Source organism: Porites lutea, chromosome 10, assembly GCF_958299795.1.
Source record: "Porites lutea chromosome 10, jaPorLute2.1, whole genome shotgun sequence".
Taxonomy (NCBI): Eukaryota; Metazoa; Cnidaria; class Anthozoa; order Scleractinia; family Poritidae; genus Porites; species Porites lutea.
The window spans coordinates 32,376,366-32,401,406 of record NC_133210.1 but is presented as its reverse complement, the minus strand read 5'-3'; the positions used below and the strand labels follow the sequence as shown (position 1 = coordinate 32,401,406).

The following is a 25,041-nucleotide window of genomic DNA, read 5'->3' as shown; positions in this document are numbered from 1 at the left end:
TCTACTTTATATATTTATTGTTACTATTCATTTTTGCCTCTTCAGTGTGACTTGTAAATCATTTAGAAATTGTAAATAAATAGAAATTAAACTATCTGCAATTGTGCATTGCAACCTTCTGTCAATTTTGTTCACCCTAGTATTATGCAGGATGGTGTCATGGCTTTGCCTGCCAAATTTTGAATTTTCAGCACCAGTAGTTTGCCTCTCAAATATCGAAATTCCAACATTCTGTATGTCAAAATAATATTCTCCATGCCAAATCTTGAAATTCCTATTCTTTGTTTTCAGATGATGACACCAAAATTCAAACCAAAGAATAAGTTTGAAAGTTTTTACTTTCAAGAAGTAGTAAAGCATTGAATTTGAAGTTTTCTTTCCATTCAACTTTGATCTTGAAGTTTCTTGAATTTTCTGTCAAATGGTTTGCATTTCTGAAATTCAATGGTTCTCAAACTTTCGGGAAACTTTCATGAAAAAACTCTGTACCATATACCACTGTTTCTAAATCTTCAGAAGTTTTGGTCTCATGGCAGTCAAAAAATTAGGAAAGTTCATTTGACCAATCAGAAGTCAGGATTTGGGTCATGTTACCCCTTCTCCCAACCACCTCTCTCCACTATGTCCTTGGTGACAAAAGTTAGGTTTATTTGAAAACACAAAAATATTATTGCTTTGTTAAAATAATCAGTGCTAAGTTATTATTCATTTGATCTGACCAGTCAAGTGATTTTACATCAATCACATGATCCTTATTTGTCATCCAGTATCCAAGCATTACATACATGTAGATAATTTCAATAATAGATAACCCAGGAAAAAAAATTGAATAGTGAAGTTTAATTTCAATGATTATAACATGAGAGTCAAACACTCAGTGCTTCTAACTACAACATACCACTACATTACAGGCCCCCATAACCAACTGTAAAAAACTTAGACTTAGCACCAAAAGGGTTTCTTTTTTTTTTCCTTTTTGTCCCGATTAACCACTAATGAAAGAATTCAAGTATTTATATATAGAAAGCGTAAATTGTTAAAGTTGTAAATTGTCTAACATTACAACCATGGCATGTAACTACAGGTATCATTAATTCTTACATTGGTAAGCATCCTTATCTACACGACTTGCAAAGGAGTTTCCAACATAATGTTTTACCCTGAGAGAGAAAAAATTGTCGGTCACTACACTACTGTGTGAACAGGCTCACTTGTGGGGTATAGGGTGAAGAGAAAGGTACATGTAGTGTGAGTAGAAGGGGAGGGTGGAGTCCCATGCCTCTTACTACATTCCTGCAGGAGCCTGTTCAAAGCTTACTGCTTGAAGCAGGTGGTTGTTTACGAGAGATTCAAATTTTGACTGGGGAAAATTGGACATTTTGGAAAGGTGGTCGGTGAATGCACTGTAACATTGTTACAAGAGGAAGTCATCAAATTGGTTCATATGTGAACCAGTTTAATGTATATGAACCAGTTTACAGCTCGCAGTTGGCTCGCTAGTTCTATTGACTAGAGCACTGCACTGGTAATGCAGAGGTCAGGGTTAGAATCCTGGAAGGCTTTCTTTTCCCAACTGCATAAGTGGTGCTTTGAACTGCAATGATCCCTCTGCCCACATGCCTCTCACTCATTGGTAGATTTCCCATTGTCTGTACGGCTAAGTGATGAAATTTCTTTGAGCCACATTTTAAGCCACATTTACATTTACCTTCAGCAAGTTTCCTTGGTACAGGAGATAAGGGAAAAAATAATCAAATTTTTGACAATGAACAAAATTGTCAAACATGTATTTTTTTTCAATCAGCGACTGCAATACTTAAGAAAAACTTGACAGGGACTCAGGAAACTTGCTAGAGTAATTTTGTTCTAAATGGAACTCAGATGAAACATACACTTTAGGACAACAAATTTTCCCTTTTTGAACTTGGATTCATGTCATTGGTGAGAACTCTTTTTCAGTTCAAAAACTTTAAACTTGACAAACTGCAGATGATCTGACCAAGCTGAAGTTTGAGAGAACCATTTTCACCTTATAAAAAGTTAGTTGTTTTCCTTATTGGAATGGAACCGAATTGTTAAATCTCATTTGAAAGCCGCCGCATAGGGACTTTGCTACCAGCTGGAGTAAGGTGAACTGGAAACCGAAGACCACTTCCTCTCTTCCTGTAACAGTAGAATGTGAAACCAAGGCCCACTAACAGGAGTAGAAGCACTGGAATAACAATGACCACAACTTTCACAGATACAGGCATCTGCTTTTTGTATGATTTGTTGCCTCCTAATAATGTAAAAATTATGAGAAATACCGGTATATTACGTTCATGCTAAAAACGGGACAATCAACAATAACATAAAAAACGTAAAAAACAGCTGCCAAACTGACATCCAAAGACTCTGGGAAGCTAGATGCATCCTTCCCCCACCCCCACCCCAATTGGATCTTGGTCATTGTCTAACCAGGGCAAAAGTATAATGCCTCTAATTTAAGTGAACGGGTTTTAGCAAATAAAACGACTCCCTCTTTCTACAATGTTTCAAAATGGTCCTCTCCTTTGTACCTCCCAAAAAACCATCTTTATAAGGTGGTTGTCAAGGAACAAAACAGACCATTTTGGACAAAAACGTGTATTAAACAATTTGTTGCTGATTGTAATTTTGTAATAGTTCTTCTCAACATACCACATTTAGGGAGAGGTAACTTAGTAGACAGAAAAGTTGTGTTCACTGTAGTTCCATTGGATCCTCTCTCTTCAATCTCCAACACCAACTGGAACAAAAAAACAATTTACAACACTGACAAGTAAAATAATTGTGGGACATAAATCACTTTGATATTGACAGAAATAGGGGCATGGTGACTCAGCTGTTTCAACACCGCAGAGCTAGAGAAGATGGGATAGATCTCGCATGATATGCAGAGACAAAGTAGCAGCACTACTGCCGCAAAAGCATAGCAAGAATAGCAAAGAAAAAATGTTTCAGATGGATGGTGACCTGCTTTATGAGGCATGTTCACTAAGAAAAAATAACCCTTAAATCAGAACCTGAAACCGTCAAGGAACAGACAAATGTTTTGAAGATGGAAACTTTACACACAGAACAGTACTGGATTCAGCTTTTAAATGATATGAGGAATTATGCTGATCTCGCAGGATGATACTCACTGGGCCCTCAACCTCAGCAGATAACACCCTTCTTGACCAGCATAATTCTTCATATATCATTTTCAGCCTCATCTAGTTATTTTTTGCTAGTTATTCAACTTAAATAACTATTTACATTTTAGGTGTTTATGAGTAGAGCTTTTAACCATAGTTCTTCATAACAGCCCACTTGTTACCTTAAACATGATGCTGGCCTTCGCTTTAACCAATTCAGCCTTAAAGTATGGCCGTACTTTGACTCCTGAAGACGTGGGAGCAACTGCTCGATCACCATTTTTAAATGTATGTGACCATGTTGCGACAGGTTTAAAAGATTGCATGGTAACAGTTGCTGTTTGTACATCTCTGCATCCATTAATTTGTATGGTCAGTTTCACTCCAGGCCCTTTGTCTTGTGGTGGTGCTGTGCAGGTTATTTTACTACAATGGTTGGTAACTGGACATAGGGTTCCATCATGTAAGCAGACAGGAGGGCATGTTCCTTCCTTAAGGTTTGGCTTTGTCTTATCAGGTTGACATGACTTTGTAACATTTCGATGTTCCTCGTGACGCTCACTGTGATCTTCTTTATGTACTACTTTGACAGCATCTGCAATATTATTAACAGCAAAAGTCATTCCTGGCTGAAAAAAGGACCAGCAACTTATTCTCCTCATGAGCTACAATCAGGGACAAAAGTAGTTGACACACTTGTTTAAAACGGGTGCTTTTAACAAACATTTAATCCATTTATTATTTCATTCCTTTTAAATGCCGTAAATCCCCCAACCCCCCGAATCAATGTTGTCTGAAGTAAAAAAAAGACTTGAGGTTCCAAAATTCAACATTGATTTTGGGGGGAAGGGGTTGGGGTAGACAGGGGAAGGGGATAAGTATATCTGTTGTGGTTCAATTTTATCCTTGGTTCAAATTTTCTTTTCTTTTGTTTTTGGGTATGGTAATGTATGATAATAACATGATAATGAGTTTGAAACAAAAGAAAAGAAAATTTGAACCAAGGATAAAATTGAACCACAACATATCCACTATACAAAAAGGGGCCATTTTACGGAACTGTGTCAACGTTTTTGTCCCTCATTGTAGCAACTCCCATACTAACTATTTATAACAAGTAACTACCTTTAACAATGCAAAGAAGATGAGTTTTGGTGGGTGATTACAACAGTTGGCGTGGGACAGTTGGACCAAAGCTGGACTCTACAAGCTGACTGTCTGATCATTGTCATCATAAAAAGTGCCGGACATAACTTGAGTCGCATATTATATTGTATGTCATGGAAAGAACAAGTTAACAATGTATTTATAATTGGCAGTGTATATAATATTCAAAAAGACAACACCATTACATTAACAAGCTTACCACAAATAGTCATCCCCAAAGGAGCACTTCCACTCAGTAATGTCACATTCACTGGTATTACAACATCAGACATTTTCAAGTTACCAAGTAGTTCCACCTAAAAGAGAAAAGAGACAAATGTTGCATGTGCCAAAAGAGCCACTGAAAGAAATATGCATTAAAAGAAATTATTTGTTGTAAGAGAAGGTAAATGTTAAAATTTGATTCACTCTTGCTGAGACATGAACACCAAATTTGATTGATATGGACATCATGTTGTTTGACAAAGCCACTGCAGCTCACAGTCTTTAAAAGCCACACTCCAACAATAATATTTTGTGGGAATATACCTTATTCGCAATACGTTCCGCCATCTTTGCATGCACTTGAGAAATTATGATTGGAAAAACAAAGTCAAATGGTTTCTCAGGGGGCAAACAAGTGAAAACATTGGCCAATAATATAAGAAATACTGGTTGAGTTTGTTTATTCTAGACAAGTTTCATCTTAAAGAAAATAATGGAAAGTTATAGGTGGAAGTGACCATTGTTACTTTTTTGGATGTAGTAGCAACCATAGATGTCCTTACAGCAAATGGTAATGATGTAAATCTCGTCAAAACTTAAACTATGCATTTTGCATGACTATTTATTTTTCGTCTTGGTTTGTAAAAAACAAACTCAACCGTGGTTGCTCATTTTGGCAATTTTTTTCACTTGTTTTCCCCAAAGTAATTGATCCTAATGCACCTACAAAGATGGCGGGTATCGTGAATAAGGTCAATTTACAAACAAAAAAGACACAGTAGATCTATTTTACTTTTCGCCAGAAACATAAAAAATGTTGCCTCTCTGAGAGAGGGTTTTGTGGGAAGAGAAAAAAAATAAATCTAACTTGATTAATGAGACTGGGGTGATAACTCAGTATGTCATTATTTAAAAGAGAATAAAATAACAAGCTGGAATTTTTTTTATCCATAAATGCATTACTTTTGGTCAGTATAAGGAGTAACATTAAATTACAACTAAAAATTTTACTGTCATGGGATAAAAATTATTTTGAAGTCCTTACTGTGTAATCCAAGAGCTGCTCTCCATGTTTCCTGAGGCCAACACGCACAAAAAAGGAATCATTAGAAACTGGTATTCCCCCTGTTAACATACTCGGTATCACATCCAGCTTAGCTTTTTCTCCATCTTTCAAAGTTGCTGACCAATTTGAATTGCTCTCTTGCTGTTTCAATGTGACTGTAGCGTTCCATGGCACTTTGCATGTATTCAACTTGAGAATAACTCTTAGCTTCTGAGGGTCTTGCCTTACAACACAGTCTATTTTGCTGCAGTCTCTGCTGTAATCGCAGTGCTTAGCTTCAGGAGCAGGGATGCTTGGAAGAAAGTTAGTTTGAGGGCAATAGCTTGTTGATCCATAATTTCTTCTTTCATTACCTGAAAAATATATAATTTCAATAATTTAGTCCTTGTACAGAGAACAAACAATGGAAGGATTAATGCAAGTAAGGTCAATGAAGAAAAAAAGTAACCCTAATAAATTCTTCTTGTTTTCTCAAAAAAGGAATGAAACATAAATAATGAATAATTTGGTAGCAGAGTTGTGAAACGTTTCTACAGACAAATGTGACAAACAACAACCCTAAACCCTTTAGATTTCAGGCAAGGTGTTCACAATTCTCTTAGAAACATTTTTGAGCAGTAATATAAAAAACAATACTGGTGATTTTTCTGTTTGATTAAACCAGATTACACAATAATAAAATATGCTCTGATGACATCACAAATAGTTAAAACCAAGGGGCACTCCCTAATTTGGCCTAACACGTAAGTGCCACTGAACAGAGTATGGTTGTCAGGGTGTCTTTTCATATTAAGCATCTTGAACAGGGTGCCTTTTTGGCAATGGGTGGTGTACATTTTTGGTACAAATGATTCAATAATGTTAGTTTGAAAAATTGCTTAATTTCTGTATGCAAAACAAAATTAATTAGGGGCATAATAAAATAAGGTCTCTGGCCTTAAACAGGGGAAGGAGATGAAACGATTTTTGTCCTAAACTACCCATATGTTTCACTAGAACGATTTAACAGCAAACTAAACTTTTTTGTGTTCTGTAAAGTAAACTATGTACATCTTAGCTTTCTATAATATCTAGAAGTAAACAAAAAAAGACTTTTAGAGTATCTTCCTTCGTTGCACCAAAAATTATGCTCTGATGACGTCATATTTAAACCACACATTTTTATAATTATTGCAAACTTAATCGAGACATTCTCTCTTGATTTAATTTAGCATTTCTGAAAAGTACGCAATATCCATTCTAGCGTTATATGACACCCTGAACTAAGAAGAACTTTAAGCAAATTTTGCCAGAAGGAACCGTAACAAAATTATTTAGGTTCGCAGAACAATCAATGCCTTGCGTGGAAAACAAAAAATCATACACGCACGAAAAAAATTCCTCACAAATCTGTAAACGAGGTGTAAACGAGTGTTCATTAATTTGAAAAAGAAAAGTAAACCTTACCTTGACCTCTGCCTTGACAGGCTAGAAAAACGGTTGAAAATAGGGCAAACCACGCCGCACCTTCCATCGCGATCGGAGAATAAAAACCAAGCTCGGCACGAGTGTAATTTGCATCAATTTGCATTTGGCGGCGAGCAAATAACCGCTGACACTTTTCTAGCTGGCAAGCAGCCAATGCTGAATCCCCAGGTACCTGCTAGCCCCGAGGAGGGTACTCCCATACATTACCTTTACGAGTATGTGCCGCCCAACGGGGTCGTGATTTTGAAGCTCCTGATTTAGAACGGGGTATCCATTTCAGAGGCGTTTTCTAGAACGGGGTATAATATTTCGAACGCACGAAAGCTTCAGTTTTGTAAGCAGCCATTTGAAATTATTCAAGGACGGATTGCTTTTAAAAATACGGTTTAATGCGTTAACAAGCAAACTGTTGTACTCTTGTTGCACCCTAGAACGGAGTATAAAAAATTGGCCCATTTCTAGAACGGGGTATCAATTTTAGGGAAATTTTTTTTAGAACGGGGTGCCAATTTGGAGTCCCGGGAGGCACATACCCACCCAAAAAATACTCAAGTGCCCACCCCCCCCCCCCCCCCCACCCGGGCTGCTAGCCCAGGCGAGCCCAGGGTCAAAGATAGTTGGAAAAAGTCGTTCGGTAAAAAGGTGTAAAAAGAAATGCGAAAAACGTGCGGGGGTGGGGAGAGACAGGGCGGTATCGCACGCGTCTTATTTTCGCTCTCTGCTCGTTTTAATACGTCCCTACTATTTTATCTGAGAGCCTGGCATAGGCTAGGTACCTGCCGCCGCTGGCACATAGCCGCAACAATTTCAATCTTGATGTAACAGGGAACACAGGGGAAAGAGTTTAATGGGCTCTTGGTCTTGGGTCACTACATTGTTGGGATTGAAGCTCGTTCAAACTGCTGCTTGCAACAAGCTAAAAGGTACTTGAGTGAGGGTAAGGGGGGAGGTGAATCCTGGGGGTGAATCTCGTAGGCAACCGACGAAAATGCTCGTAGGAAGTGGAATTTAGCCCCTCTGGGCGTGGCTTTGCCTTCACTTGACTCAACTGAACTAAAAATGGTATCATCAGTTACCAGAGCTTTATATGATATGTACCAAAGATGTGGAATGAATTACGTGATTGCGTCATACACAGTCTGACGACTGGTATATTCAAAACAACCCCAAGCGATATCTCTATGGGTAAAAATACAACAGCTTTCCGCCCTGAATACCCTAAGCGAGACCAAATTCTGCGAGCATTCCACGGCTGTTTCATATGAGAGTCCTCCCAGGAGAGGTCAGGACCGAGACCCCTAAAACGACAAAGAAAAAGTCCAGTTAATTTTTGATGAAAAAAAGACGAAGGTTTGACGGATGAGATGGAAATCCCGAGTAAAGGTCTCCCCTTTATACCCCATATGAAAAGGAAGGAAATGCTCGTCGTCTCGCGTAGGAAGAATAAATTTAAAATTTTGGCCTCACGCGTTATATCACTACTAACAGCTTTTAATCGTTTCTTTTGTTGTTGTTGTTCTTTTTATTTTTAGGAAATCGTGGTCTTATTTTAGACGGCATTATTTCTAATTTTCTGAGGAGTATTCCCGTACCAGTCGTATCTTCCATATGGGAGTCATTTTCCCCCGGGGGTTGGGGGGGGGGGGTCACCGTATAGGAGACATGTACACTCCCTTATTTAAAGAATATTACACTTGTCTAGTCCCTGTAAGTCAATGTACGGTGTTTTTCCAGGCCTTCTCGGTAATTTTTTTTTCGATGACGTATCCAAGGCCAAGAAAAACACGTGGCCCTAAAAGAGAAATGAGGCCCAGATTGACCTGGAGAAGAACTACACATAAAACCAAGACTGACGGAAACATCTTTCTGTTTGCATATGCTAATGGTACGGTAGTTGAAAAATGCGCTTCAGAGGGGTTTCATCAGATAGGCGGTTTAAAAGTCTCCGGATATAGTGCTCGGGCGGAGCGTTTCCTTGCAAGCTTTCTCCATAAGTTATGTTATAAAGAGACAATATCGTAGAAAAATTATTTCGATTATGTACAGGAGGTTTAATTATTCCACACTGAAATAACAAAATACTACAAAAATTACTATATTAACTTTTACAAAATAATAATTTCAAAAGGAAAAGATTACAAAACAATCAATAACCTATGTTTATGATATATTAATTATCATACTAATTAACTCAACTTCTTTGCCAGAAGTCTAAATAGATAATGAATACAAAGTGACTGTTGACTGGTGATAAGGTCCCGTTTGGAGAGATAAAATTGACCGTTGAGTAAGGTGAAGATATTAAAATACGATTATAGATTTCATCCTTGCCGCACAGTTACAGGACCAGTAACAGAATAAAGCAGGAAATTCTTCAATACTTTTTCAACGGACCAATTTTTAAATTTACAGTTTAGGACCGATAAAAATCCATCATCATCATCATCAACATCATCATCATCATTATTATTATTATTACTTTTTAATTAACAATAGAGAATGAGTTTGCTCATTCTTCTTGCTATTAATTAATAATATAACCTTATCTTTATTGCATTATAATTACACAGGCGTCAGTGTATCAGTGCATCACGTATTCACTGTTATTCTCAGTTCCTTCGCTTCTGTTGTCTCCGGCCATGATCTAGGTGCCTGCTCGCTTTGCATATGGATGACACTTTCATTGTTACACATGATTTTCACGTGATGCGCATCGTTGTCGTTCTATGGTTCTTATGATTAAATTGTGACAGGCTTACCGACTCTCGCACGTGTCTTACTCGTGACACCTTAGGTTTATCTGACTTTCTTGTCAGGAGAGAGTGCAAATGGCTGCTTTTTTTGCTCGCCAACCCTCCCTTTCTCTTTGAATGATAACCAAGCTTAGTGAGCTGAAAGCCTTGAAAGCTAATAAAAACTGAGTATGAGTAGATGCTGAAGTAAACATTTCCAAATATTTCACTGAAGTTCTTTCGGGGTACATGTCTTTTTCAAAAAGTGCACAAAATAATTATAGCTCGTTTTTTTACATGCGATAAGATAACAGATACTTTATACAGTTAGTATTTTGTACTTGCTCTTTAAAGTAAAGTGAACATCCGTAATATAATAAGGAACTTTAGCAAGGAATTAATTATTTTCTATTTTTGTAAGTTAAAAAAACTCCTCTAATGTCGTCAGTGATATATGTACGCACATCTCCCCTGCCAGGGGTCCCATGCCTCTCTGTTTCTGTTTAGCTCGAAAATTAAAGTGAGATGAGGAAATCGAATTTGAAAGTCGATTATTTCCTTCGTTAACTTTCTAACAAAAATCTGATTTCCTTCTCCAAAAAGAAAAGACCATTTGACGACATCTTTCGCATCTAACTATTCTCTACTATGGCGTTGAAGTTTAGAAGAGTCTGATCTCAGGCCTAGTGAAACAGTCATGTCTGCAGAGTAACTATCGGGAATAATTTGGCAAAGTTTTAATCGCGTTATGATGCTCTCCCAGAAGAGCGCCGTTTTGGGGCAGGACCAGAAAAGGTGTACGAGTTTTTCTGGTTCTTTTTTACAAAAGGAGCAGTTGGAGTTTTCTTTTACTCTTATCTTAGTTAAGAAAGCGTTTGTTGGTATTCTTCTGTGCAGCAATTTAAATTGAAATTCCCTGAGTTTTATGCTTTTTGTGATTTTATGAGCTAGCTGGTAGGTCGCACCCCACGTTATTTCGTTTTGACCTAAGTTGCAGTCTTGATTCCATTTTTGCTGGCTTGTAGTAGGGGGGGCACTTTTCTTTGTAATTAATTTGTCATACACCAACTTGCTTGCTTTTTGGGCTTTCATTAGTTTTGTCGAAAAGCTTTCGTAACTATTACCTTCGTTTGTGTGGTCACCTTGGTTGAATGTGTTGCATAGCTTTTTAAGAGCAGAAATTATTCCACAGTATGCCAAGGGTTGGACCTTGATGTCGTATTTGTTTAAAAGTTCTGGTGGAGTGAGGAATTTTCCTTCTCTGTTCCTTAAGTGCTTAACTTTTGTGATGCCTTTACGATACCATTCTTTAAAGAAAATAGGGCTGTCGTTAATCCTTACAAGTGAGTTGTACCATATGCCTTGTTCTGAAAGCTGGCTCTCTGATGTTATCCTCTCTTCAAAATTGATTTCTGACCAGATTAGGAGAATTTCCTTTAAGAAACTGTCTTGCGTTTTGAAGATATTAGCTATGTCTATCTTATTAAGGTTGCTTGTGAACGGTAGGGTACACTCAAACTTTTTCAGTTCAAGATCTAGAAAAAGTTTCCATTTACCCTGATTATCTGTATCCAGGTACTTTTTTATCCAAGTGGTTTTTAGCGCTTTATTGAAAGATAGTATGTCAATCATTTTGAGGCCACCTGCTGGGTAATTGTTAATCATAATATCTCGCTTTATTTTATCGCCCTTTCCGTTCCAAAGGAACAAGTAAAAGAGCTTGTTAATCTCGCTAATTATTTTTTTGTTTGTGCACAAGGGTGCCAAGACGTACACAATTTGAGAAGCTACTAAGCTTTTCAGAACAGTGATCTTCCCACTTAAGGTTAATCTACGGTATTTCCAGTTGCTTAGAATATTGTTAATTTTTTCCAGTTTTTCCTTATAATTTAGAAGTACAGTGTTTTCAGGGTCTGTCGTAAACCAAACGCCTAAAGATTTTACTTTGTTTGTTTGCCATCTGAAATTTCTTTCTGGAAGAAGAATTTCTGTTTTTCCACTATATGTTCCGATCCAAATTGCTTCTGTTTTTTTACTGTTGAGTTTGAGACCCGAGGCTTCTCCAAAATCGTCAAGTGTGTTGAGAGCAGCTGAGAGCGACGTTTGTGAACCATTCAATATTAAGGTTGTATCGTCTGCGTATTGACTTATTTTAATTTCCTCTTGGTTAACGTGTATTCCTCTGATATTGCTGTTTCTTTTAAAAGCCTTGGCTAAGACTTCGACTGAAAGAACAAATAGATATGGAGACAACGGGCACCCCTGCCTGACCCCTCTTTCAATTTTAAAGAAATTGCTTGTCCAGCCGTTGTTTAAGAAGCAGCTCTCTATGTTGCTGTAAAGGCATTTGACCCAGTTTACAACACTTGGGCCGAAACCGAAGTATTGAAGAGAATTTATGATAAAAGGCCATTCAATCGTGTCAAACGCCTTTTCGAAATCAAGAAATAATAATAGCCCTGGGATATTTTTTTCTTTGGTAAAACGAATAACATAGTCTATTAATCGTATGTTCTCGCCAATAAACCTGCCTTTCATAAAGCCAGTTTGATCACAGCTGATGAGATCGGGAAGAACCTTTTTCAGCCTGTTAGCTACAGCCTTTGCTGCAATTTTGTAGTCGCAGTTGAGAAGAGTAAGCGGTCTCCAGTTTTTAATGAAATACGGCTCAGCGTCTTTCTTGGGAATGAGTTTGATTACTCCTCTTCTTTGTGTGATGGAAAGCTGACTCGTTTCGTGCGCATAATTAAGAGCATTAATCAATAAGTTTGATATGTTTGTCCAAAATACTCTATAAAATTCTGAAGGTAGCCCATCAGATCCAGGGGTTTTTCCCTGTTCCATGGTTTTCAGGGCTGCAAGGCATTCCCTTTCAGTTAGCAGGCCTTCACAGTTGTTCCGTTGTTCGTCATTCAGGACGGTGTCGTTTTCGTGTTTAAAAAAATCATATGTGTCAATTAAATTGTGTATATTTCTGTTGGATGTATATAGATTCATAAAAAAAGATTCCCCTTCTGCTAATATTTCCTGATCCGAAGTAATAAAGTTATTTTCGTCCACTTTAAGTTGGCTTATAATGCCTTGCTTATAGTGTCTCTTTTCTAGGTTGAGGAAATATTTCGTATTTTTTTCTCCTTCATTATGCCATTTAATTTTAGCTCTCAATATGGAACCTTTCGTACGAGTCTCAATAATTCTTTCTAACTCACTCTTTAGATCATTCAGTTGTTCTGCAAGTTCAGAATTTTCTGTTACGCTAGAGTCTCCGTTCTCCATTTTCGATTCTAGTTTGGAAATTGCATGCTCTAGTTCTGCCTCACGGTCCTTTGTTTTCTTAGTTTTATTCATTGCGTATTTGAGCGATTTTTCCCGTATTTTAAGCTTAATCATGTCCCACAATAGAGCAGAGTTTACCATGTCATCATTTTCATATTCGTCTTGAACTTCCTTAATCGTTGTCTTAATAAGATTAACATAAGCAGTTTCGGTTAAAAGAGAGGTATTTAATTTCCAAAGGCCGGGTCCTCTGCTATTTGCATGAAGAGACAGATCTAAAGTAATCATGGAATGGTCTGTTTTATATCCTGGCACTATATCGGTGTTAGTGACGTCCCCAATAACGCTTTGGCTTATTAAAAAGAAATCAAGTCTACAGTAAACCTTAGGTTGTCGTTGTCTCCAAGTGTACCTTTTGTCATCTGGATTGTGAATTCTCCAGACATCGAGAAGATCTAGGTTCTCTGAAATTTCTTGAACGGTCTTCAAGCTATTTTGGTGAGTTTTGGCAATGCCACCTTTTTTGTCATTTTCGATGTTAAGAACAAGGTTGAAGTCACCGCCAATTATTATGTCTTCACAATTAAAATTTAAAAGATGATCGTAAAAGTTTTGAAAGAATGAAGGTTTATCCTCGTTGGGAGCATAGATGTTAGCGAGGGTCAAAAGCTTTTCGTTAGCTTTTAAGTCACAGATAATAAATCTCCCTGCAGGGTCGGTGTAAAGTCTTTGGAGCTGAAGGTTAAAATTATTGTTAAAAAGAATACATACCCCTGCTTTGTTGCTTTCAAAAGAGGTGAAGTAAGCTTGATAGCCCCATTCTGCTTTCCACAAGTGATTTGTTTTTTCTATACAGTGTACTTCTTGGAGCATGCATATTGATGGCCTTTTGGCGCGAAGCCAATTAAATACTTCTCTTCTTTTAGCGTCATCCCTAAGTCCCCTGACATTCAATGAAGTTATTTTCAAAGTCACGATTTGTTCAAGTCTTTTGTAATAAACGTTGTCTCGACGGGAAAAAAACATGTGCGCCTCAATAAAGGATTTGCATTCTTTCTATTAGGTGTAAAATGATTGATGCAAAAGGTACTCGATATTTTAAACAAATAATGAAGACTAAAACGTGCATATAATATTAGACTGAAGCAAATGATCACAAAAGGTAAATTAAACAAAATAACACTTTGAATAAATAAAAAAGAGTAGCGCAAAAACAAAGAACAGAGCATAGACAAATTTGTAGTTAGTAAAATTAAATTACTTTGGCAGCGAGAAATTTGAATGGTTGATAAGACGTCCCTCTCCAGACTTAACGTAGATTATTTTGCCTGTTCAGTTTATAATTGATCTAAGTCCTCTTCGGAAAAAATTCTAACAGGGGAGCCATAGGGTGATGTCTTAACAAAAATCTTACCATCCAAAGACCAAACACTGAGTAGAGTACCCTCTTGTCTTCTCTTGTTCGCTTCTTTCATGATTCTACGCCTATAAGCCGTGAGGTTCTCGTTTATAAAAATACGTTGTCGTTCCTGTGCATTTGAAGGGTAGCTGGGAAATAGATCTTTGATTTTGACATCCTTTAGTTTGGTGCGTTCTTTGTAAAGTTTCGATTTCACTTTATGATTGCAAAATTTCACTATAATGGATTTGCCCCGATTCAGCTTGTGTGAAATCTCTATTTCTTCAGGCTCTATGGTGATATTTAGGGCTTCAGCAACCTTGATGACCGCGGCCTCCGTACTGGGATACGCATCTTCTGGAATTCCATGGATTTCCAGCGAGTTCTTTCGAGTGTATTGTTCCAAATCATCATGGTGTTCCCACAGTCGATCGGATTCTTCTTTTTGCTTTCCTAGATTCTCCTTTGTTGTTTTAAGCTCGTTCCTTGTTGAGGCTAGCATGTGTTTTAATTCTTTGTATTCGTCCTTGGTCTTTTGCAAGGACTCTTTCAAATCTTTAAGCTCCTTCTCGTAGAAGTTGGCAGATTCTTTTAATTCTTCGATTTCCTTCTTCAGCGTTCGATTTTCGCTAAGAACTGCAGCTATTTGGATTTGTATGTCGACCAGTAGAGCCTTGATTTCAAGAAGGCTAGGCTCTTCTTGTTCCTTGCCCGCTTCAATCGGTTCTTCAACATCAATGTTTTCCTCGGCCGCCATGTTGGATTTCTTCGGATTTCTTGGTTCGTCTTCGGTTGAGCCACGATCACCTCTTTTATTCTTTCTGGGAGGCATTTACATTGAAGAAGGTAGATTACATCGTCAGGGAGCCAGATAGTGTATTTTCATAGGAGTAGGTGCCAGAGAGGGGTCATCTTTGGCAATGTTAGGCAGACACGATGAATACACGTCCGACCGCTGCGATTTCCCGCCAAAAGTCCTATTTAAAGAATATTACACTTGTCTAGTCCCTGTAAGTCAATGTACGGTGTTTTTCCAGGCCTTCTCGGTAATTTTTTTTTCGATGACGTATCCAAGGCCAAGAAAAACACGTGGCCCTAAAAGAGAAATGAGGCCCAGATTGACCTGGAGAAGAACTACACATAAAACCAAGACTGACGGAAACATCTTTCTGTTTGCATATGCTAATGGTACGGTAGTTGAAAAATGCGCTTCAGAGGGGTTTCATCAGATAGGCGGTTTAAAAGTCTCCGGATATAGTGCTCGGGCGGAGCGTTTCCTTGCAAGCTTTCTCCATAAGTTATGTTATAAAGAGACAATATCGTAGAAAAATTATTTCGATTATGTACAGGAGGTTTAATTATTCCACACTGAAATAACAAAATACTACAAAAATTACTATATTAACTTTTACAAAATAATAATTTCAAAAGGAAAAGATTACAAAACAATCAATAACCTATGTTTATGATATATTAATTATCATACTAATTAACTCAACTTCTTTGCCAGAAGTCTAAATAGATAATGAATACAAAGTGACTGTTGACTGGTGATAAGGTCCCGTTTGGAGAGATAAAATTGACCGTTGAGTAAGGTGAAGATATTAAAATACGATTATAGATTTCATCCTTGCCGCACAGTTACAGGACCAGTAACAGAATAAAGCAGGAAATTCTTCAATACTTTTTCAACGGACCAATTTTTAAATTTACAGTTTAGGACCGATAAAAATCCATCATCATCATCATCAACATCATCATCATCATTATTATTATTATTACTTTTTAATTAACAATAGAGAATGAGTTTGCTCATTCTTCTTGCTATTAATTAATAATATAACCTTATCTTTATTGCATTATAATTACACAGGCGTCAGTGTATCAGTGCATCACGTATTCACTGTTATTCTCAGTTCCTTCGCTTCTGTTGTCTCCGGCCATGATCTAGGTGCCTGCTCGCTTTGCATATGGATGACACTTTCATTGTTACACATGATTTTCACGTGATGCGCATCGTTGTCGTTCTATGGTTCTTATGATTAAATTGTGACAGGCTTACCGACTCTCGCACGTGTCTTACTCGTGACACCTTAGGTTTATCTGACTTTCTTGTCAGGAGAGAGTGCAAATGGCTGCTTTTTTTGCTCGCCAACCCTCCCTTTCTCTTTGAATGATAACCAAGCTTAGTGAGCTGAAAGCCTTGAAAGCTAATAAAAACTGAGTATGAGTAGATGCTGAAGTAAACATTTCCAAATATTTCACTGAAGTTCTTTCGGGGTACATGTCTTTTTCAAAAAGTGCACAAAATAATTATAGCTCGTTTTTTTACATGCGATAAGATAACAGATACTTTATACAGTTAGTATTTTGTACTTGCTCTTTAAAGTAAAGTGAACATCCGTAATATAATAAGGAACTTTAGCAAGGAATTAATTATTTTCTATTTTTGTAAGTTAAAAAAACTCCTCTAATGTCGTCAGTGATATATGTACGCACATCTCCCCTGCCAGGGGTCCCATGCCTCTCTGTTTCTGTTTAGCTCGAAAATTAAAGTGAGATGAGGAAATCGAATTTGAAAGTCGATTATTTCCTTCGTTAACTTTCTAACAAAAATCTGATTTCCTTCTCCAAAAAGAAAAGACCATTTGACGACATCTTTCGCATCTAACTATTCTCTACTATGGAGTCCAATACTTAATAAAAATTAAAGATATCAGGCATGTGAGTAGAAGCGAACCAATGTGGGTGGCTTGTGAGTCCACGAACTTATGCCTCGTTGACCAGCTGTTGCATTGGCACCTTACTCTGAGTTGAGAGGATCTGGGGCTGATGAGTTGGCAGGTTAACCTGAAGTCGCGCAGGCGCACGGCGCTTACACCACATTCCACAGCAAATAGTAAGAATGAACAAAAAGATGAAGCCCAGGATTGGACCAGCGATCGTCAGCATCTTAATGTAACGTGGCTGTCTGTTGTACCAGGCGCTGAAACCTAAAAAAGGCATATTGAAAAGTTGGTTTCGATTTTCATGTTGTTGAAATCAAAGTGCCTTGTTATTATTTCTCAAACTTTCACGTTCGATGCCTATGTTTTTTAGAGGGTTCTCCCTTTCCTTTCTCTCTCGTTTTTTTTTTTTGAGAGATTTAATGAACTTTTGAAAGACCGGACTTGCTAATATGATCACATTGGTTCTGGTTAGAGACATTCTATTTCATTCCTTACCGCAATATTTGGAAGAAAGTGGAATTTCTCCTTTCAGAAGGTTAGCATCGAATGGATGATCCTTTGAGCGCAGCAGGGGTATATTGGCATTGCCCATCAACTCCAGCTAAAATGAATACATCATCAGAGGTTAACATGTGCTCGGGTTGATTCTGATACAATAAACGTCTCTCTCTACCCAGGTTAATTGGTATATGGGTACTAATGCGGACATACTGCTAAGCGGACAACCTCTCAGGCCCGGGGGAAGGGGTTAGTTAGTTCTTAATAGTTGCTTCATACTTTAGAAATGGGATACTCCCACCGTCGCCATGTTTGTTCGACTTGCTCTAGTGCGCCTTTTTCAATTTGGTGCTCGTGCAGGGATAAAAAGATTGAAAAACGGTTTATAACCATGATCTTTATTCAGTTATTGTTTTGCCGGTTCATTATATCGTTATATCGTTTTAATGAGGCACAGCATATAGGGGCATTCATTGAAGAACGCACTGGCCCTGGTTCTAGTTGTATACGGAGGTATATGAGCCAATAAGGCGAGAAAAAATACCTTGAAGTGCAGTTTTTCTCCATTTCGCTTCAGTCCAACTTTGAGCGAAACAGAGACTTTGGCAAGCGAGTTTAATCCTTCAGTGATGGTATGGTCTTCTGGGAGCTTTATTACGTCACCATCCTTGAAAGTGTGCGACCAATCAACGACAAACCCGGGTGATTTAAATGTCACTGTAGCGGTCAGCGGATCCTCGCATCTGTTCACTTTGAAAACGATCGTGGCATGCCTTCCTTGCACCTTCACGTCGCACGTGATTTTGCTGCAGAGATCGCTGACGTCACATCTGCCACCGAGTCCGGGAGGAAGATCTATTATTGGGCATTTATTGCCACTATCACCACTCGCATCATTACCGTAATCTTCTTCGTAATCGTACGGGTCTTGGTAATCGTGGTCTTTCTTTGCAACTAAGGTTGGAAGAAAGAGACAGTGGGATTTTCAACTGTGTAGGTGTGTGTAAGACACATAAAAAATTCAGTTTTATCGAGATATCGGGCTCTGTTGCGTCAAGGTACGTTCTAAAATTCGTTTCATAATTTGGACGGTAAATGGCAAGTCTAATCAAATATATAGTTAGTTCAATTGCTGGTTTGCACATGTCATCACGGCGGCCGTGTTGATAGACAAAAATAAAAGCATTTCTCTCATCTGGGAACTAAACTCTATTTTCATGTATATTTCTATTGTATTGAACCCCAACATGTCTGAGTGTTTTAGGGGTCCAAAAGAAAAGCAAAACAAACAAAAAACACTATAATATTGAACATCGGAGGTGAAGGATTCACTTATCCTCTCTTGGTTTCAGTGGTCGGGACTACCATAAATCAATCTTGGTTCGTCATAACTCGCTTGATGAATTTTGGCGCAAAGGATGGCGGGACACATTTTGTCCACCATTCTTCTCGTTCCCATAATGCCTTGCCTTTGCTTGCGCCATAATAATTAATAAGCCATTTCCGAGTTGCCGTCAGCCTCTGTCTGAAAGCGAGGTTAAGTGCGAATCCACTGATATGAAAATGATATTTTTATTTACAACTTATTTTAGCAAAAAAAGGTTTTGCAGTTGGCCTTGGTTTGAAAAAGAGGGTTTCTGGAACTCGGAAATGGCCTTTTATCACTGGTCTCACGCGATATTTCGAACCTACTGTAAAATGAGCTGGACTCCTTCGTAATGAAAGAGCACATGATCTGCTTTACTGAACATGAAGTAACAAGCATGCGAGCCAATACATAACTGTTTGCTAGACGTTCTACTCTAGCAACACGTACTGCAAAAACTTTAGGTATTTTATTATTGCTGGTCGTTTTATGGAGCTTTTGAACGCGTAGTGGTAGCAGCAACAACAGCAACATACTGTAAATAACAACCAGGCGGCAACAACGAAACTAAAGGGTGGAATAATGCCGCTCGTCACAAATCAACAAAAAGCGTCCAGAGTACATGTACGATCCTAGCTTTGTTCAATATATTTGCTACATGGAGAATATTCGCTTAGTAGGCTAAAAGGCCGATACACACGAGGGATTTTGCTCAGGGAGCATGCTCCAGGGGCACGCTTCGGGAGCTAAGCTCCTCCGTGTGTACCAACGATTTCATGGGTATACTTCATCCTCGGGAGCAGAATTTCCACCCCGCAAAATGCTCCACGATATTTAACAGGGCAAATATTTGGGAGCAAGCTCCCGGGGCAAATTGAGCGAACTTGAAAACGCTCCCTCGTGTGTACTGACATGTGCACAATGAGCCTGGAGCATGCTCCGGGAGCAAAACACCTCGTGTGTATCGGCCTTAAGCCAGGTAACGTACAGCTAATGCGTACAGCAGGTTATCACTATTCACAAAAACTAACATGTGAGAAGCATAATCACCTGTTCACATGTTAGAATTAATTTACATTTCAAAGTTCATCTCCAGAGGGCCTTTCCTGCTTTATGCGGTTGTTTTTTCAAATCCTGAATTGTAATTTTTCGAAAAGTGTGATATTTGATAAAGACAGCATCATTCATATACGATGTTACATCATAAGAGGATGAATATTTCGTGAAAACAAACTTTTTTTGTTTAAATATTTGCTCGCGCGAATTCAAAAGCTCGTAAAATATAAGTTCTGCTCGAACTTTCGCATGTAGAATAATACATGTAACACCTTCCAAATAATGCAAAAAATTTCATGGAACACCAAGATTTTGAGAAATACAGGCCCTCAAGTTTCAAAAAAGGCGCGAGCAAGTAGCTTTGGAAAAACACAGGCAAGAGTCATTTAAAATTTATGTCCTTCACAAAAGACAATAAATTTTAAACGAGAAGAAATGTTTTCGTTTGGGGCTGTACAATGGATATGGTTTCAAATCAAATGACTTTTCAATGATTGTTTGAAACCTAAACAATAAAATTTCAGGCCCCATAGAAGTTTTAGACTTTTTTTTGTCCGTGATTTTACAAAAAAAAGGTTCAATATTTTCCTAATATCAGCTCAGCCCGCATCACATATTTTTCAAGAGTGCCTTTCATAAATACTACTTGCGTCGTTGAAATTGGCTGTAGTGATCTAAATGACAAACTTCAAAGCCTTAATTTACAATGAATTCCTCCTCCGAAAAGGAAAACATACTTCTAGGTACTAGAGTAAAACAGAACTCATTGCTAAAATCCGACAAAGCCTGTCGCCTTTCCACATTTGCGAGCCACAGTTCAATAACAAACGAGAATAAATTCTAGTACCATAAGAGGCCATGTTCTTACAGAGCTTATATCCAACTAATTATATAATTAAAACTCGGGTTTTGACTGAAAAACGTACCTATAACAGAGGAAAGAATACAGAAGACCGCAAAACCAATCGACAACTTGGGCGTCATTGTGCCAAACTTACTCAGCAAACCCATCGAGATTGCTTTGCTTAAATATTCAGATCCGAGAAATTTGAATATTCATGCAATTGATATTACCTGCGGTCATGTTTATTTTTGAAATTCGTCATGGTTACTGATTACATAGAAATGCGTTTTGTGATCTGATGAGGGATTTTTTGATAATGTTCAAAAAAATCTCATATAGCCAACACTTTGCTTAACGAACGATATTTTTGTTATATTCCCTAATACAGTGTACATTTTTCAGTTGCGGGGTTGTACACATGTACATGGAATTTAGAGTAAAACTTTCGATTGGATTTTTGTTTGTTATTCAATTTGTTTTGTCTTTTTCGCAAAGTATAGTTAAATATTTTCTCTTGTTTTGAATATTAAGGCCTATCTTTTTAACGGAGATACCAGGATATTACAAGGTTAAGTCATCATAATATCATTCAAGATTTGCTTGTTTTTCTCTTCGCCATAAAGGGATTGAGCACTAAAAGAATTTTATTACACTGTGCTTTCGTACATCGTTTCAATAAACTTTATTCACTTCATAGACAAAAAAAATACTAATACCGACAACACTGAATTAAATAATCATACTATCATTTACACACGTCGTGATTCCCCAAAATCATTAGTTTTTAAAATACTAAGCAGATAATTATCACTGTCGAAAAAACAAATTATGCTTACAAGTAGTGACACTGATCCTTGGACGACGATGATGTCCCCAGTAGTCACCAAGCCACCAGAGACAACACAGATAGCCCAAGCTCGAAATATGAGCATCGGCGAGCATCGGCATTGTTGCGTAACATTCAAAATATAAGGATTTGTATGGGGAAAAAACTATCGTTTCCGTAACCTACGAAAATGAAAGGATTTTAATAAAAAAACAGCTTACCTTATTTAAAATGTGTGTTACGTCTCTCCTGTGTGGTCCACGGGCCGAGTTATGGCCGTTTTATGAGTTTTTATGTAAACGGTTTGGACCACACAGGAGAGACGTAACACACATTTTAAGTAAGGTAAGCTGTTTTTTATTGAAATCCTTTCATTTTCTTAGGTTACAGAAACGATAGGTTTTTTTCCCCACACAAATCCTTATATTTTGAATGTAACGCAACAATGCCGATGCTCGCCGATGCTCATATTTCGAGCTTGGGCTACCTGTGGTGACAATCACGGATTAAGGTGGCTCGATACAGTTTTTCAGGGCCAATACCTTTCAAGTTTGAGCATAAACTACGTCGCCATAAACAAAGTTTTGGAAAAATTGCCACCATAGTTGTATTAGATGAAGATGGAAATTTGTTATGATCAGGGTTGCAACGTCATCGGAGTTGTCATAGCAACGAAATGACGCTATTAGCTATTTTACTTGCAGCAGTATATCTCGGCATTAGGAACTGTTCTTCGAAAATCATTCGGGAGAGCTTTTTCCTCCAATAGCAGCCTCGACGTTCGTGAAGTTTAAGCGAAATCTGTAAGAGCGTTATCGAGATATTTTGGGAAAAAGAGTTTGTGGTTAGAAATACGATAAAAAATGGACAATCTTGGTGTTCGGCTGTTATCTGTAGAAAACGAAGCGCTTTTGACATGCAATTTCACCTCACAGTAGTTTCAATCTTTTTAAAAACTTGTGTGAAAGATCAAGGAGATAGCTTCAGCCGTTTGCTAGAAAAAAGGATTTGATTAGTGTGTATCGAGGCGCTCTGTTAGCGGTTTTTTGAACATTTTGGTCTACTTTAACAAATTGGCGAATGATTTTTAAGCCGCTCGATAGATTTTTTTAAAAATTTAAGATTCTTGAGATTAACCTTCCTTTTATATGACCTTTTAGTTTCAAGATTATTGATATATTGTAAGGCAGTAAAATAAGGGCTACAATTCGCCAATATTTTGGCAGAAATTTTGTGTTTACCATTGTGAGCCTCTCATTATTCAGGGTATTGTGTCCAAGTTTCATATTTTCGTACACAACAATAGCTAGCATTTTTGCATATTTCAACTGCATTGTTAGTTACTGCAGTTCACGTGAAAATGAAACTTAGAGACAATGACTTGAATAATTAGAGGCTTTCACTTGTAATGACGAAACTTCCGATAAAAAAGTAACAAATTGTAGCCCTTATTTCACTGCCTTACAACATATCAATAATCTTGAAACTAAAAGGTCATATAAAAGGAAAGTTAATCTCAAGAATCTTAAATTCTAAAAATAATCCATCGAGCGGTTTAAAAATTATTCGCTAATTTGTTAAAGTAGACCAAGATGTTTACAAAACCGCTAACAAGAGCGCTTCGATACATACTAATCAAACCCTTCTTTCTAGCAATCGGCTGGAGCTATCTCCCATGATCTTTCACACACGCTTTTAAAAATATTGAAACTACTATGAGGTGAAATTGCATGTCGAAAGCGCTTCAGTTTCTACAGATAACGGCCAAACAACAATATTGTCCATTTTTTACTGTGTTTCTAACAATAAAAACTTTATCCCAAAATATCTCGATAACGCTCTTACAGATTTCGCTTAAACTTCACGAACATCGAGGCTGCTATTGGAGGAAAAAGCTCCTGTGAACGATTTTCGAAGAACAGTTCCTAGTGCCGAGATATACTGCTGCAAGTAAAATAGCTAATAGCGTCATTTCGTTGCTATGACAACTCCGATGCCGTTGCAACCCTGATCATAACAAATTTCCGTATTTATCTAATACAACTGTGATGGCAATTTTTCCAAAACTTTGTTTATGGCGACGTAGTTTATGCTCAAACTTGGGAGGTATTGACCCTGAAAAACTGTATCGAGCCACCTTAAGTTTCCCCATTGACTATTTTCGAATTCCCCATAATACACTCTGTCTGCCCCCCAAATTTTGCATAACTTATTGTCTTAAAATGCTCTTGGGAAAATGCAATACTCCCAGGAGCATTTAAAAACAATGGTTTATGCAAAATTTGGGGGGCAAACAGGGTGTATTATGGGGAATTCGAAAATAGTCAATGCTGCTTAGTTAAGAGAAGCCATATAAATTTTTTCAACCGCCGAATTAATTACTTTAAATATCAGAAATTATGAGCGTATGAATGTACATAGGAAGGATCCGTAACTTTCTCCTTTAAATGATGATCAGCGACCTGCGAAAGAGTGAAAAGCAGTTATTCAATTAGAATAGACAAAAGGAGTGATCGACTCTTTAGAGGCGAAATGCTGGCCAAATTTCTTACTAACTACCATTTACAGTTCAGGATGACTCCAGCCTTATGTTGATCACTGCTAAACTGCTTATCTGCTGAAAGATAATCTACTGTACCACAAATATCGGCAAACCTCAAGTCGCTTTTCTCTTTGCTGTTTTGTTATTTATGTCTATATTTCTGTGCCACAACCTAACGGCATGCACGACAAGTGCATTTTCAAGGGGGTACAATATTTAACGCATTGCATTTACTTTGGACTGTTCTCTTAACTAATACACCTTTTTAGTAACTGCGCTGACATTGTGGGTGGCTTCTCCAATCGGTTGTGGTAATGCGCATTAGATCATATATTTGAATGCTATTTTGCGCCTAATAAATAATAAATTATTATTATTATTATGAAAACACTGATTTTAGGCATCCTTCTCAGTGATACACAGTTGCGACTTAAAGATATTCAGTCCAGCAACAACAACTTGAATTAAACTGAATCAAGCCCGTCGCGTGTGAAATTGAGGGAAAGATGCCCTCCTCAACCTTTGAGCATCCTCCGTTTTCTTCGCGGGGTGGGGTGAGGGGTTCTTCGGTACGGAAGTGTCGGGGGTGAAAATACCCTTACCATCAGCGATTATATATTAATGAATCTTAACCTTTTTCTGCGGCACGGTCTACAGCAGCAACAACAACAACAACAGCAGTTAAACCCTGTGATGATTGACAGCACGAGC

The 25,041-nt window shown here is 37.8% G+C and overlaps 3 protein-coding genes across 3 annotated transcripts in view; all 3 read right to left on the bottom strand.

The window, feature by feature from the left end:
• Positions 1–821: 821 nt before the first annotated feature.
• LOC140950893 (uncharacterized) lies at positions 822–7,159 on the bottom strand. Its single transcript, XM_073400109.1, has 6 exons — positions 7,042–7,159; positions 5,575–5,948; positions 4,525–4,621; positions 3,341–3,753; positions 2,680–2,767; positions 822–2,278 (listed from the first exon to the last, which is right to left on the bottom strand). The coding sequence occupies exons 1-6, from the start codon at positions 7,106–7,108 to the stop codon at positions 2,076–2,078; spliced, it is 1,242 nt and encodes a 413-aa protein (XP_073256210.1). The 5' UTR covers positions 7,109–7,159; the 3' UTR covers positions 822–2,075.
• An 8,640-nt stretch (positions 7,160–15,799) lies between these two features.
• Positions 15,800–21,166, bottom strand: LOC140950183 (uncharacterized). Its single transcript, XM_073399380.1, has 4 exons — positions 21,045–21,166; positions 18,241–18,650; positions 17,694–17,799; positions 15,800–17,462 (listed from the first exon to the last, which is right to left on the bottom strand). Exons 1-4 carry the CDS (start codon positions 21,127–21,129, stop codon positions 17,239–17,241), a joined length of 825 nt encoding a protein of 274 aa, XP_073255481.1. The 5' UTR covers positions 21,130–21,166; the 3' UTR covers positions 15,800–17,238.
• Positions 21,167–24,115: 2,949 nt separating this feature from the next.
• LOC140950412 (uncharacterized) overlaps positions 24,116–25,041 on the bottom strand; it is an 11,380-nt gene continuing 10,454 nt past the window's right edge. The window contains exons 5-6 of the mRNA XM_073399635.1: positions 24,964–25,041; positions 24,116–24,250 (exon numbers count right to left, since the gene is read on the bottom strand). The exon at positions 24,964–25,041 is cut by the window's right edge and continues 67 nt beyond it. Coding sequence (XP_073255736.1) covers positions 24,232–24,250; positions 24,964–25,041 — 97 coding nt within the window. The 3' untranslated portion in view covers positions 24,116–24,231. The remainder of the gene's footprint in view (positions 24,251–24,963) is intronic.